General features: G+C 47.3%; 1 protein-coding gene across 6 annotated transcripts in view; it reads right to left on the minus strand.

The window, feature by feature from the left end:
• PTPDC1 (protein tyrosine phosphatase domain containing 1) overlaps positions 1-14,810 on the minus strand; it is a 52,029-nt gene that overhangs the window by 15,411 nt on the left and 21,808 nt on the right. For 2 of the 6 annotated variants that reach the window (XR_004383711.1, XM_032866429.1), the window contains exons 1-2: positions 2,165-2,577; positions 1,541-1,712 (exon numbers count right to left, since the gene is read on the minus strand). Coding sequence is in view for 5 of the 6 variants with exons in the window: in XM_032866429.1 (XP_032722320.1) it covers positions 1,541-1,712; positions 2,165-2,540 (548 nt within the window). In the remaining variant the exon portion in view is untranslated. Of the gene's footprint in view, positions 1-1,540; positions 1,713-2,164; positions 2,578-14,100; positions 14,189-14,810 lie in introns of those variants that run through there. The other 4 variants (XM_032866432.1, XM_032866433.1, XM_032866431.1 and 1 more) reach the window with 3 other exon arrangements.

Genomic DNA, 14,810 nt, shown 5'->3' on the forward strand with positions numbered 1-14,810 from the left:
TCAGGCAGTCTGTCGGGAGCTATGGGTCACATGAGCCTGACGAGTAACAGAGACATCAGCTGAGCAGAGCACAATCCAAAAGATATCACACCCCCCACTGGGGCAAGCCCTGAAATTTGATGGGGACTCCCCCAAATTCAGTAGTACTTAGCATAAGATGAGGAGAGAAGTACCTTGAAACCATGACAGATGAAAAAGACTCAGATGTTTGGTCAACAATAAACCAAAGATTTTTTTTTTAAAGATTTATTTATTTATTTGACAGACAGATCACAAGTAGGCAGAGAGGCAGGCAGAGAGAGAGAGGAAGGGAAGCAGGCTCCCTGCTGAGCAGAGAGCCAGATGTGGGGCTCGATCCCAGGATCCTGGGATCATGACCTGAGCCGAAGGCAGAGGCTTTAACCCACTGAGCCACCCAGGCGCCCCTAAACCAAAGATATTATTGTGATCTCAAGCTATATTATAGGGAATTTACAGTCTGACCACACCTCAGGCCTAGTGCTTGATTTCGCACAACACTCTTTAGACTAGAATACGATCTGTGGGGAATGGCTGTGACAACAGACCCCAACTCTAACACCACACACAGGTGGCAAGTTAGGTAGGCCGGTTGACAAAAGTCTAGCTTGGAAATAGATTCTTGCCACAGAAAATGATTCACTACTAGAGTTCTTCAAACCATGAATTCCTCTTCGTGGGTTTCAAAGGTGATTTGGCAGGATGCCCAGGTGGTTCAGTCGGTTAAGTGTCTGCCTTCAGCTCAGGTCATGATCTCAGGGTCCTGGGATCAAGCCCCACATTGAGCCCCACATTGGGCTTCTTGCTCAGCAGGGAGTCTGCTTCTCCTTCTCTCTCTGCTCCTTCCCCCGCCCCCACCACTTGTGCCATCTTGAAAAAACAAAAAATCTTGAAAAAACAAAACAAACAAAGGTGATTTGGCTTGATTATCAGAATTCATCAGAGATATCACTGCATCAAAAGAGGTCTACTTGACAGTTTACTATGAATAACAAGCAGCAGAAAGATTTACCACAGGATTCACATCTGTGTCCCATCAACCACGCATGCACCTTATGCTGTCTGCTGAGCCAACAACTCGCACGGTTCTCTACTGAGGCACGCGGGCGGTGTATTGTGGGGAAGCGTGCCCTTTCATACACAAGACGGGAACAAAAAAAATGAAGCTGACGTGTACCTCTGTGAAGTTGACAAACCACGTATGTACCTCCTGCCTTCTCAGATTTAGAGCTGAACACATTATTTCTGGTGACTTCTGATATTTAAGAGCTATCTCACTACCATTTCTTTAAGGTATTCTACGTAATCATTTCAATTAATTAAAAAAACCCTGTGGGTTGGTTTTGTTATTTCCACTTTACAGATGAGGGTCTGAGTACCTGCATGAGCTCATCAAGCCACAAGGCCGGGGTGCGGGGTGTGGGGTCCTGGGACTGCAGCCCCCCCACGCTCCCTCCTCCACAGCCACTCCCTGCCGCAGACTCACTGACCACGATGAGTAGATCCCCTTAATGGCACTTACCATGACGAGTAAACCCCCTTAATGGCTTGCTCCTGCTCACTCCAGCGGGCCGGGTTTTCATACTTGCACGCTCTGCCACCACACGCCATGGAGCAGGCCATGTGTCCAGGAATCACATGCCGTAAACGCTCTCCGACTTTTGTATACTTCGGTGTTGGACGTCCTGAATTTCCTAGAACACACAAGGACAGGAGGATTCAAAATTCCACTCTCCATGTGGAATAACAACATGAGAAACAGCTTCCATGTTCTCTCAGGACCGTAGATGATGAGCTGGTGCTACATTCCCTTCATTTTATCAGAAATAAAACTGTTTCCTTCTCATCTGAGTGCACGATCTCTTAATACAGAAAAGGCTTTCATGCACAGTAATCTCTACATGTCATACAGGTGATGCAGAAGAAGAAACTATAAAAGCACATCTTTTATAACGAAATGAGTTTTTTCAAAAATTACATTTTCAATGCAAAAGCACAAAACATTCAATCACTTTATCTCCTATTACATGTCCACTGAAGCTCTTAGTATAACAGACAGTAAAAAGTACGATGTAGAATTAACTGTCAACAGCCTGAATTTAAACTCAAAGCTGTGTCAATCTTTAAGGAGGAAAAAAGCTTTTACTTTTTCTCTGGAGGCAAGTTGGGTTTCTTTCGGCACAGCTGACAGAGGCCACTGCCACCATCACCTGGAGAGAGGACGAGGAGAGCGTCTGTGCGGCTGAACCGCGCCGGCCCTGCTGCAGGATAGGGTCCGAGGATGAGTGCCGGCGGCCCTGGAAGAAGGCGCTGAGGAAGGGTAGGGCCGAGCACCGCCGGGGAAGGTCCTGCATGGCTGGGCTCCCAGCGGGAAGAGCTGCGGCCGAGTGGATGGCAGCGGCAGCCTGTGAGATCTGACAGCCATCGGGGATAGGCTGACTTGTTTCCATAGTGACGAACAAAGAAACTACTGATTCCCACTCAGGGCTGTACAGGCAAAATCCCACATGAATGGATTGCATTTTGGACAGATTGTTCAAAGAGAGGGAAGAACATGTATTTTAAATAGATTATACTAAATTGCAACTACTCTATTTTGTTTCTCATACACAGCTGAAAGACCTGCCAGCTCAAAGAATTACAGGTAATGCACTGTAATGAATTTAGAAAAATGTGTTTATGACACAGACACTGCCTTTTGTACACATGTTTAAAGGTTTAAATTGTTATTCCTTTCATATCTATTCTCTGAACAGTCCGAAAAAACTTCTCTTTCTACTCCTCCCTGGACCAGGGTGGACAGGAAGTTAACTGTAATGACGCAGAATGTGTAGCACACCTCATAACGGTATTAAAACACCACTCAGTTCTTCAAAACCAGAAAGTCCCCTATGATTTTCCCGACAGAACTATTCTAAAAAAATACTTGGACAGAACACATACAGACATCTGTAGGGCTGATCCAATCAGAAGACATGGGCTTCCATACTTTTGCTTTCAGAGTGTGAAAACACAGATTCCGGCCATGCCTTTACCATGCAGTTAAGTGGCCATGCCTCTCACTCAAAGATGCAATTCTGTGCCTTTTGTCACTGTCTGTGGGGGAAACGAAGCTTCAGGAATGTCTTAGTGGAGGCATGTGGAAAAAATGTACTAAGTGTCACATTCTTCTCAGGAGCTGGATGAGGAGGTGGCTGCAACTCGAGGATAAAGGACACAAAGAACACAAAAAATCTAACACTGACGTCCGCCTCCTCCCTCGTGAATGTCAGGCTCACCCCACCCCGTCTCTGTGTCTCCGTGTCTCTTTCAGTCTCTCCAGTGGTGTTTCAGCCATGTACAGACAGAAACAACCTCCTGCCACAGGTGCAGCTCGTTTTTGTCTGTTCAGTTTTATTTTAATCATCAGTAATGCTGTAAGCACTTGCCCTTTAAAATGCAACCCCAACTGAACAGGCTCTGTCCGGTAAGACAGAGACAGAGAAGCTCATTTGGTGCCTAAATTCCTACCTGAGCCTTGGGGCATGTCCTTGTTCACATACTGTGATGGAAAATAAATTTTTTGATGTTACAATCCAAAAAGCAAAGCTTCCACAGAGCTTCACAGGAGAGAGAGGAGTAGAAGATTCCACACCAAGGGCAAGCAGGTGCCTGGAGGCCGACAGCCCTGAGTACTCCAACTCAGGGGTCTGCATCTGCTATGTGGGGCAGGAGTTCCAAGCAAGTCTCTGAGCGGGGGCTCATGGGCTGGGAGCCAGGGACCAGGGGCCTGCTGGGACAGTGCCGGTGTGAATGGATTTAATCGAGGTGTGAGACAGTGCAGGAGTGGACAGATGGCAGCCAGGGAGCTAACAAGCTGTCTGAAGCTGGTTCATGCAGCCCGTGGAGAAACCCAGCAGGCGAGCTCCAGTGGAGCTGAGAAGCACGTAAGGCAGCGGCCGGAAAGTCTCCACCAGTGAGTGGGAGATGCCCCACGTCTGCAGCTCTAAGGACGTCCACGGCCCAGGGCCCAAGTGGCATTGCTCTCAAAGGCTCCAGGAATGAAAATGAATTTGATGACAGTCAGCCTTGTCTGGCTGATGCTGAGGAAGGGCTGGCTATGTATCATCTCGAGAACAATTTCTGCTGTAGAATCTTAAACACAGGGCTGACCTCCCATACACCTAGAACCACTCCGTGGACTCTGTCACTGGACGCTCAGGGACGCCGAGTGCAGGTCTTCAGGGAAGTGGCGCCAAAGGCAGACAGGAGTCTGAAAAGCAGCTGTACCCTCCCTCGAGGGCTCACCCCCAACTTGAGAGTGCGGGGCACACCTGCTGCTCAAGAGGAGCCCTGTCCACCTGCGGGTGTGGGAACGACAGGCGGGATGGTCGCCTCCCTCCCCCAGCCATGGCAGGACTGACACCCAGTCTTAGGCTCTGGACTACTCACTGGCAAAATGCCCAAATCGTGGCCAAATCCACCTCTGAAAGCCAGTTTTCATTGATGCTAAGTGGCTTTCCAACAGGGAAGTGTGCCTTCAGTCCCACCCCTAAGATGGCACTGGCCTCTCTTCCTGCCTCTGTCTGTAGACACATGGACTTTCTTTTTTTTTTTTTTTTTTTTTTAAAGATTTTATTTATTTATTTATTTGTCAGAGACAGAGGGAGAGAGAGAGCGAGCGAGCACAGGCAGACAGAGGCAGAGGGAGAAGCAGGCTCCCTGCCGAGCAAGGAGCCCGATGTGGGACTCCATCCCAGGACGCTGGGATCATGACCTGAGCCGAAGGCAGCCGCTTAACCAACTGAGCCACCCAGGCGTCCCGACACATGGACTTTCTGCGAACATGTCTTCCTGCTTTTCTAAGCAGACAGCCACACCTTCCCGTTTGCTCCGTGTCTCATAATTCTCCTCTAATGGATGCACAAGGATCCTCACGCATAAGCGGGTGCACCTAAACTTATGTCCTCATTCCCTTGCTGTTGGACATTTAGGCCATAATCCATGATCTTATTTAAAAGTAAGACATTAGGGGCGCCTGGATGGCTCAGTGGGTTAAAGCCTCTGCCTTTGGCTCAGGTCATGATCCCAGGATCCCGGGATTGAGCCCCGCGTCGTGCTCTCTGCTCAGCAGGGAGCCTGCTTCCTCCTCCTCTCTCTCTGCCTACTTGTAATCTCTGTCAAATAAATAAATAAATAAATAAAATCTTAAAAAAAAAAAAAGACATTAAACATCTCAGAACCCAAACCTTTTTATATCCACATTTCTTCTTCAGTAAATTCCTAGGGCTGAGGTGGCTGCAAGCAGATTTTTCAAAGCTCATATTTTCATATCGGTGAGTCTTTACAGGTTTCAACAACTATGTATGAAGACGCTAAAAGAGGTAATATTTTAAAAAACTCAACACAGGTTTTTTTCCTGAGTTCATAGAGAAATGCAGCATTAAAATAAGGATTGAGAAAAGCTATCGGCAAGAAGCTTTGTTTCAACCTCCCTGACCTCCAAAATCTCACATCTCCTTAGTTTGTGGCCTTTGAAAACCATGTTTTTGTTCACAGAATGTTGCCAGAAAACAATCATGAAATAACTTTAAAGAGATTATTTTTAAATTCTCAGAAAAGAAGATATTATATTTGTACCAAACTGGTCTTTCTGTATTTGTTAAGAAAGCATATTTGTAGAACAACCTAAAAATCCACTATAAAATTTAAGTTGGGATGAGTTACAGATTGCTAATGATGAGTTGTTCAGACTCTTACAAGTAACATTTTAATACATAAATTACCAGCAGGATAAAAAAAATAGAGGCCTTCTCTTCAGATAAACAGGAGCCACAATACTATTTTAATTCCTATCTCATGTGATATTGTGATATATAAAATGGAGTGTTCCAGAGTTAGAGTAATTTTGTGAAGGGTCATGCTTTTGCAGACACTTAAAAGGTAGAGTATTCTTTTCACAGAAAGAACGTCAGTATCCTAAATTCCTTGTCCCTCCACAGTTATAAATTTATTTGTGGTCCGCACAAACCCACACTACTGCTATTTCCCCACTTACCTGCTAACAACTCATCTGTTTCTCACTCCTCTGACAATACATTCCTCGAAATACATAAGAAGACAAATGTCCGTTTTCTCCATCCCATGAATGCAAACTCATGGGTGCGCTACCTTGCTACTGTTCTTACCCTTCTCACTTCCAAATATACTGTCTCTAAAAAGAAAACAGGCTCCAAGAAAAAGCAGAAAAATAATACAAAGGCTAATCCTTGTGACCAATCCTATACGCCCCAAGCTGCCGTCACCGACAACACACAAAGGAGGAGGGCGCCGTGCTCCGGTTTCCATGCCCTAACACCTTCACGGCCACTGGCCTGATTGCAGGCGGCAATCGGACCTTCCCCAATTCAAAATCATGTTTAAGGATCCAAGGGATTCCCTGGTCACTGCAAGAGTGAGACTGTCCACCCCTGTGGTGAGTGCAGCAAGCAACAAAGAAACCTGCTGAGAGGACCCCAACAGCTTGGTCTTTTCCTCCTTAAGCCCCACACGCGGTGGTTAGAGCAGATGTAGAACCCCAAGCAGCGGTCATTTCCGCTTAGACTCAAGATTTTGAAAAGGGCTGAGAACATCCTATTTTAACAAACTCAGGTGACAGTGACCGTGGGCCCGAGCATGCAGTGGGAGCTGGAGGTCCACCTGGCCTCAGCCGTAAGTCACCAGAGGAGTCACTTCTGCTTGCCACCGATTGTGACAGGAGTTCATTTCGTGCAAGGCCACCAACCACTCAGTCACTGGATGGCTCGAGTTAGTCAGAGCCCCCTGCTCCGTAGACACTGGCTCTTCTTCTTTCCTCCGAAAATTAAACCAAAGCATCTCTTCGACTTTGCAAGATCTTCAAATATCCGAAGACAGAACTTCTCCACAACTCGTCCTCCTTGGGCTATAGCTTCTTAACTGTCCAAGCATTCCTGCATACACCATTGTCCCCACCCCCCTCACCGCAGCCCCTGCTTTGGAGGCCCCTTGGTCCCCCTTCACAGCAACACCTCTGAACAGCTGATGGCAGTGGCCACTGGCACCTCAACCGTCTCGGCCCAACCCGTGTCCTTGCCTCCAAGATCTCTGATGGCCTCTGGAGAGTTTCTGTCTTGGTGGACCACTTAGCAGCATGCAACGTGGTTGGACAATTTGGTTTAATTTTAAAAATCTTTGGAAAAGACTTTACCCTTTATTTTGAAGCTATCTCAAACTTACAGAAAAAGACATTTTTTCTTGAACCATCTAAGAATAAGCTGCAGACACGCTACCCTGTTAACTTCAAATACTTTAACTTTTATTTCCCATAAAGACATCCTCTAGATTCCCCCAAATCAGAAGACGGCGGCTGATGCGTGACCAGTCTCTTCTGTCCCTCAGCCCTCGCTCGAGCTTCCCTGATGGTCTCAGAGCTCCTCATGGCGAATCATGCCACACCACGTCAGAGCCGCACGTTGTACCAGGTGCCCCGTGTCTCGCTCATTCACTCCAGAGCAAGCTCCTCGGTGTTCCCTGGACTCCTGAAGGGCGCAGGCCCATTATTTTGCAGAATGTATCTGTTTCCCCACGATGAGACCCAAGAAGCCCAGGTGTTCATGGCTGAAGAATGGCCCCCGGGAAGGAAGTCTGGGAACCAGGTGTCCTCGTGGCTCTGAGCACACTGCTGCCAGGAGCCCCTCTCAGCAGACACAGCTAAAGGACGTGTGCACCGCAGACACGCACTTGCATGTTCCACACATTCACGTCCACGTTTGTTTCTACACGCACGCATATATGTACAAACAGAAAACCAAGAGTTCACCCTACACTACCAATTCCAATCCAACATACACAGGCCCCCCACCTTTTTGTAACGGTGAGAGCTCTGCTACTATCACCTTTAACTGGGCCCCTCTATGAGACTGATGTCCCCCCACTGCTGTTGCCCTCTCCTCGATATGGATTCCCTCCCAATGTGGGCTCTAACACCTCAGCCAGGCTGTTGTTGCCACGACCTGTGTGGATGCCCTGCCTGTGTTCCGATACCCTGAGGGCTCTAACACCCGAGTGGGGCCAGCCTTGCACACCCGCCGTCCCGTGCGGCCTCATAACGGCTGCCCTGCTCACCCTGCCGGCCTCCAGCACTGTAGCCTCGCTCCCCCACTGTTGTGCGCGCCTACTTCCTGCGGCCCTGCCCGTGGCCTGGGACTGACTTGTTCAAGAAAGAAAGGGAAAAGAGAAAGATGAGAAAGCACCTTCCTTTTTCCTTTTGTTAATTGTGGTAAAATATATATGACTTAAAATAGGCCATTTCAGCCATGTTTAAGTGTACAATACTTTCACTGGCATTAAGAGTACATCCCCACCGTCCATCTCCAGAACTTTTTCATCTTCCTAAACCCAAACTCTGGCCCCATTAAATACTAACTCTCCATCTCTCCCCCGACCCAGTACCTGGCACCCACCCCTTTACTTTCTGTCCCTATGAATCTGACCGTTTGGGTCCCTCACAGACGTGGGCTCATGTAGCATTTATCCTTTTGTGTCTGGCTGATCTCACTCGGCGTAGTGTCCTCAAGGTCCCTCCACGCTGTAGCAGGCGTCCGGCTTCCTCGAGCTGAATCCTATCCACTGCACCTATGTGCCCACCTCTGTGGGCTGGTTCCCACTTTCGGCTATTGTGAATGCTGCTATGAATGTGGGTGCACAGACACTGGCTTGAGTCCCCACTTTCTGTCCTACAGTATATACCCAGAAGTAGAACCGCTGGGTCATGGAGTAATTATTTTTTTGTTTTCTTTCTTTCTTTTTTTTTTTTAAGATTTTATTTATTTGTCAGCAAGGGTGGGGAGAGAGAGCAGAAGCAGGGGAAGAGGCAGGCAAAGGGAGAAACAGGTTTCCTGCGGAGCAAGGAGCCCAACACGGGGCTTGATCCCAGGACCCTGGGATGACTGGAACTAAAGGCAGACACTTAACCGACTGAGCCACCCAGGCATCCCCGGAGTAATTCTTTTTTAAATTTTTTGAGAAACTGCCATATTGTTTTCCACAGTGGCTGCACTATTTATGCCAAAGCAACATAGTAGGACTCTGGTTTCTCCACCTACTCCCCAACATTGTTCTTTCTGGTCTGGTTGTTTGGTAACAGACATCCAAATGGGTAGGCAGTGGAATCTTACTGTGGTTTTGGTCTGCATGTCTACACGGTTAAAATAAGCTTCTCAGGTCCATATTGGACGTCTCTGTGTCCTTTCAGAGAAGCATCTACTCCGGTCATTTCTGGATCACGTTGTGTTTGCTCACTGAGTTCTAGGATTCTCTTTGTATTCTGGAAATTAGCCCCTAATTAGATGGATATATGACTTGCAAACAGTCTCTCCCACTCTGCAGAATGACTTTCCTTTCTGCTGATGGCATCTCTTGATGCAGAAAAGTTTTGAATTTTGATGGAGTCTGATTTATCTCTTTCTTTCTTATGTTGATTTTACTTTTGCTGTCACAGTACTTGTCAGGGGCCAGACTCACAGGCAGAAATGGGTCTGGCAATAAAAGGGCAATAGGAGGGCTCCTTGTATCGACAGTGCTGTCGTATATCCTTGTGTTTTTTTGTTTTTTTTTTTTTAAAGACACAGAGGGAGGGAGAATGCTTGAGTGATGAGTGAGCAGGGGCAGAGGGAGAGGGAGAAAGAATCACAAGCAGGTTCCTTGCCCAGCACAGAGCCCGACATGGGGTTTGATCCCATGACCTGAGCTGAAACCAAGAATCAGACATGTAACTGACATGACCCCCAAAGTGCTGTCCTGTATCTTCACTGTAGTAATGTCCACATCCTGGCTGTGATATGGCATAGAGATCTGCAAGATGTTACTAGTGGCGGGAACTGAGTGAAGGGTCTTTATTATGACTGACAATTGCATGTGACTGTACCATTATCTCAAAATTTTAATTAAAAGTGTATACATAATCAAAATAAAAACAGCTCTGAGGCAGGCCTAAGTGAGGGCCATGTGCCAGAGGGCAGCCCCACACAAGGAAGGTAACTCCAGGTGACCCCTGAGCGATCTGGGTGTGAACTGCACGTGTCCACCCGTACGCACGTCTTTGGGTAAATACAGTGCAATGTCATAGATGTATTTTCTCTTCCCTGTGATTTCCTTAATATTTTTTCTCCACTTTAGTGTAAAAATACAGCATGTGACACACAAAATGCGTGTTAATCAATGGTTATCAGTAAGGCTCCCAGTCAGCAGGCAGCCGTTGGTAGGTAAGTTCTTGGGCCGCCAGAAGTTATCTGTGGCTTTGCATCCACGCTGCAGTCAGTGCGTCCCACCCCCATGTGCCCAAGGGTCAACCGCAGCAGAGTACGGCACTCAGCCTGGGGGGCGCAGACTGTGCAGGCGAGCGGAGGCGAGCGATGGCAGGCCAGGGCTGGGAGACTGCTCAAGAGAAGGAGGCCTGAGGAAAGAAGGAAACTGGGGATAATGACAATGAGGTTTCTCATTCCTGAAGAAGGGAGTTATAAACCTAATAATGGGAAAAGCCAGGATGATGGTATAGTGATGGATGAGAATGGGAAGTACCAAAACGAACTCAGAGTTTCCACCACATGGAAACAAATGCACGTGTAAAAGCAGGCAGGTATCTGTGCACGCTTACCAACACACACTTCCTAGCTCTGTCCCCAGGGACCAGGGCAACTGCAACGTCCTTGCAGCAGCGAGCAAATTTTGGTTTCCCCACTGAAAGGACCGGAGCTCCTTGCAGATGGAGGCGACTTCAGGGCTAGGACAGGGAAAGGACAGGGAGCTGGGCCGGGAAGCAGGCACGCAGAGACAGCTCTGCCAGGAGGGGCTCTTCAGGGCCAAGTGTGGGACAGCTGAACATGAAAACAAATGACAGTAACTGATCCATTTCCCTGACCAGAACACGAATCCACACTGCAATGGAGAAACAACCGGACCCAGAAAGGGGAGGAGAAAGTTCCTCCCTATAGGAATGCGCCGGCTGAGACACACAGAAGCAATGCCAGGATCAGGAACCCCCCACTTCATTATTTACCATCAGGATGGTTAATTCAGGAGGAGCCTCAAAGTGCCAAGCAAGAGCTGGACAAAGCAGGGTGGTGACACTCTCCAAGACCTTGCCACAAAACAGGAGCTGTGAGCGAGAAAGCACGACTCATAACGCATAAATCTCAGCAGACACCACTGTCCCGAGTGATCAGACTTAACGCCTGGACCGTCTGGGTCTCCCGATGGGATGCAGTGAGATCACTTCTGGGATGTTTCTGCCAAAAATGCATGATCTTAATGTTACTACAATGTAACAGCAGACAAACGCCAAGTGAGCAACATGCTGCAACAGAACTGGCCTGGAATTTTCCTGAAGGTCAAGAGAGAACCAGCAGCGTCTGATCACTGAAAGGAACTGAAAAAACATGACAACTGTCCTCTTGCTATCAAAGGATATTATTGGGACAGTTTATAAAACTTGAATGAGGGTCTCTGGGTGAACAGCATATGGGAAATTTTTTTATGCTTTTCTGTGAGTTTGAAATTATTTCAAAAGAACTAACGTCACAAGAGAGACAATCGGACATCACGGGCATTCTGATGGAAGAATATAGACTTTTCATCAAATATGGTTGTAAGTAAAGAAAACTTGATTAGACTCTATGTCCCTCTGCCAGTTCAGTTTATAGGAAACAATGTGTGAATATAATCAACAAAATACAGATTGTGGCAAACTCCATAGGGCAAAAAACCCCTGGTTTCTTCAACAAATAAATTGAAGGAGAGAGTGAGAAACCCTCGTGCAAGAGAGATGTAAGATACACACCAACCAATTCTAAAATACGGACTTCTATTGGGGCCTGATGTGAACAAAAATACACACATCTACGAGACAGAAATTTGCACAATGTTTAGATACTGATAATGCTGAGCAATTGTTAAGTTTTTTAAATTATGGTAATGGTGATATGGTTAAGGAATGAAATGAAGTGATAGGAAGTAGGGAAAGGAGGGGAGGAAGTGAGTGAGCGGAAATGTTAAAGCTGGGAGACGGCACTTGGTAGGGAAGGGGACCTCTGTGGCAGGGTGGCACCTCCATGGGGGATGGCACCCACGTGTGGGGGTGGTACTTCCAAAAAGATCAGGACCTCCACATACAGTATTCTATATACTTTTATGAATGTTTGAAATTCTGCCTCCCCCAATTTTTTTTCGAAAAGTAGAACCAAGATTTCAATCTAGGTTTGTCTCATTCCAAAGATAGTTCTTGCTGAGTTTTCCACTTTCCTTTACAAATAATTTAAAAACTTTACTTACATATCCCCTAACTTCCCCATGATTCATTAGCCAATAATAACAAAATACCTCCCATCCCAATGTTAACCCAATAAAGTATAACTGACTACCTTTATAGAGGAGACTCACTCTAAAAAAGTTAGATGCAGGGGCGCCTGGGTGGCTCAGTGGGTTAAGCCTCTGCCTTTGGCTCAGGTCATGATCCTGGGCTCCTGGGATACAGCCCTGCATTGGGCTCTCTGCTCGGCGGGGAGCTTGCTCCTTGCCCCCCTCTGCCTGCCTCTCTGCCTACTTGTGATTTCTGTCAAATAAACAAATAAAATCTTTTAAAAAAACCGTTAGATGTAAAGTTTCTTATTTTTTCAGATTTTTCCTAATTAAAAATTTGCTACATGAATACAATTGGAAAAATTTCAGTGACAAAGATGGTTTTAGGAAAGGTAAAACGGCTCAGTGAGAGGACCGCACCCAGGCGGTACAGCCCTCCCTGGGCATCTGGAAGCGTGTCAGGCTCGCTGGTGGTCACTGCAGTCTGGGGCACGACTGGATGCCATGGGGGATGCAGGGATGCTGTCTGCTGCATCCGGCGCTCTCCTGTACACTGAAGACTTCCCTGCTTCAGAAGCCAAGAGAATCCCTGGTGGGAAACCCCGGCTAAGAGGTGATATTTCAACAGAAGAAGGGAGAGGGGGAAGGTTTGTCTGACTGTTTCGCTCACTAGCTGGAGAGTCCCTTAGGAGAAAACACATCACTCTGCAAAGGAAGCAGCAAGTCGGCACTGTTCCTGCACTGGTTTCAGACAGTGTGCTTCCTTCTCAAACCACGGAAGCTAACACACGGTAAGTCTGGCACACAGACGCTGTCCACAAAAGGCAGTCAACAGCCGCCCTGGTGCCCCCAGAGTCAGGCACAGCAGGGACAGATGAAGGAGGACCTGCGAGGACCTGGAATTTGGGCAAGGTCTCAGGAGGGAGACACTCCTTTTCCTGGTAAAAAGACAGCTCCCCCTGGTGGCGTGGCTGGATTTTTATAAGAGCACAAGCCACCCAGTGCCAGTTACTATCTTCAGATCTTCACATCATCTAATGCCACTTCAGGGGACAGTCCGTCAAAGTTCCCTGCACAGGAACACTGAAGTGAACAGCGAAAACCTAGAGGAGGCAGCATGCAAAGGGCACTGCCAAGAAAAATGACTCAACATCTGGCTCACTGCGGGTGGTAGCAGCAGGACCAGCGGGGCCAACATGGCAGGAAGTCAGGGTGTGCCCCCACCTTAGCACCTGCAGCAGCGCGAAGGAGTGAGGGCACGTGTGGCAGCAAGAGCCCCAGTCAGCACCTTCCCTTCCGGGGGCTGCCATGGAAAAGACCAAAACCCTGGGATGGGACAGAGGAGAGAAACAGACTTGGAGGCGCAGGGTTCCATGCCTCTGCACGTGCATCTAAGTGACATTTGCGAGGAAGGAGAGAGGAAAGAAAGGAAAGTGTGACTCACAAGGAGGCGCTGGATGATAGGAACAGATAATTTCAGTCTGAGAGGATGATGCAGGAGACAAACACTGTTTGCAACGTTCCTTCTAAAAAGACCCGTTATTCCAGATTTTGAAAAAGAATTTCAACAGGTCAAAACAGGGAGGCAGAAATAAACAAAAGCCATAAACAGCAGCTGCACTTGGGATCCCAGTATAAGGCCTCGAGCCTTCTGTCATGTCTACTCACACCATTGTATTAGATGGCACTTTGCACAAAGAGGCAACAAGTGTATCAAAGCACTCTCACCTTTCATGTTTGCAGCATATGCACTGCTACTCACTAAAGTGGAATACGGTTCTTCATTTCCAGGTACGATTCCTGCAGGCATGGTAGTCTGTTGGGGGAAAAAAAAAGAGTAGCTTCTGAGAGTTTGCCTACGGGATGTTCATTTATGCACACACACACACACACACACACACACACACTCACACACACGGTGGAGTACTATTCAGCCATTAAAAAGAATGAGATCTTGTGCCGAAATTAAGAAACAAAGAGCAAAGAAAAAGAGAGAGAGACAAACCAAGAAACAGACTCTTAACTACAGACATCACGCTGGTGGTACCAGAGGGGACGTGGGGGAGGGATGGGGAAACAGGTGATGGGGAGTAAGGACTGCCCTTGTCATCATGAGCACTGGGTGATGCATGGAAGTGTTGAATCACTGTATTGTACACTTGAAACTATATAACACTGTGTGTTAACTATTGGAATTAAAATTTAAAACTTAATAGGGCACCTGGTGGCTCAATTAGTAAAATGTCTGCCTTTAGCTCAGGTCATGATCACAGTCAGGGTCCTGGGATTGAGTCCCACATCGGGATCATTGCTCAGTGGGGAGCCTGCTTCTGCTTCCGCCTTCCACTCCCCCTGCTTATTCTCTCTTTGACAAATAAATAAAATCTTTAAAAAAAAAAAAAAAAAAAAAAAAACGTTGGTGCGATTGAAAAGCAATG

This window comes from Lontra canadensis, unplaced genomic scaffold, assembly GCF_010015895.1.
Source record: "Lontra canadensis isolate GAN:19392208 unplaced genomic scaffold, GSC_riverotter_1.0 scaffold31, whole genome shotgun sequence".
In the NCBI taxonomy this organism is placed as follows: domain Eukaryota; kingdom Metazoa; phylum Chordata; class Mammalia; order Carnivora; family Mustelidae; genus Lontra; species Lontra canadensis.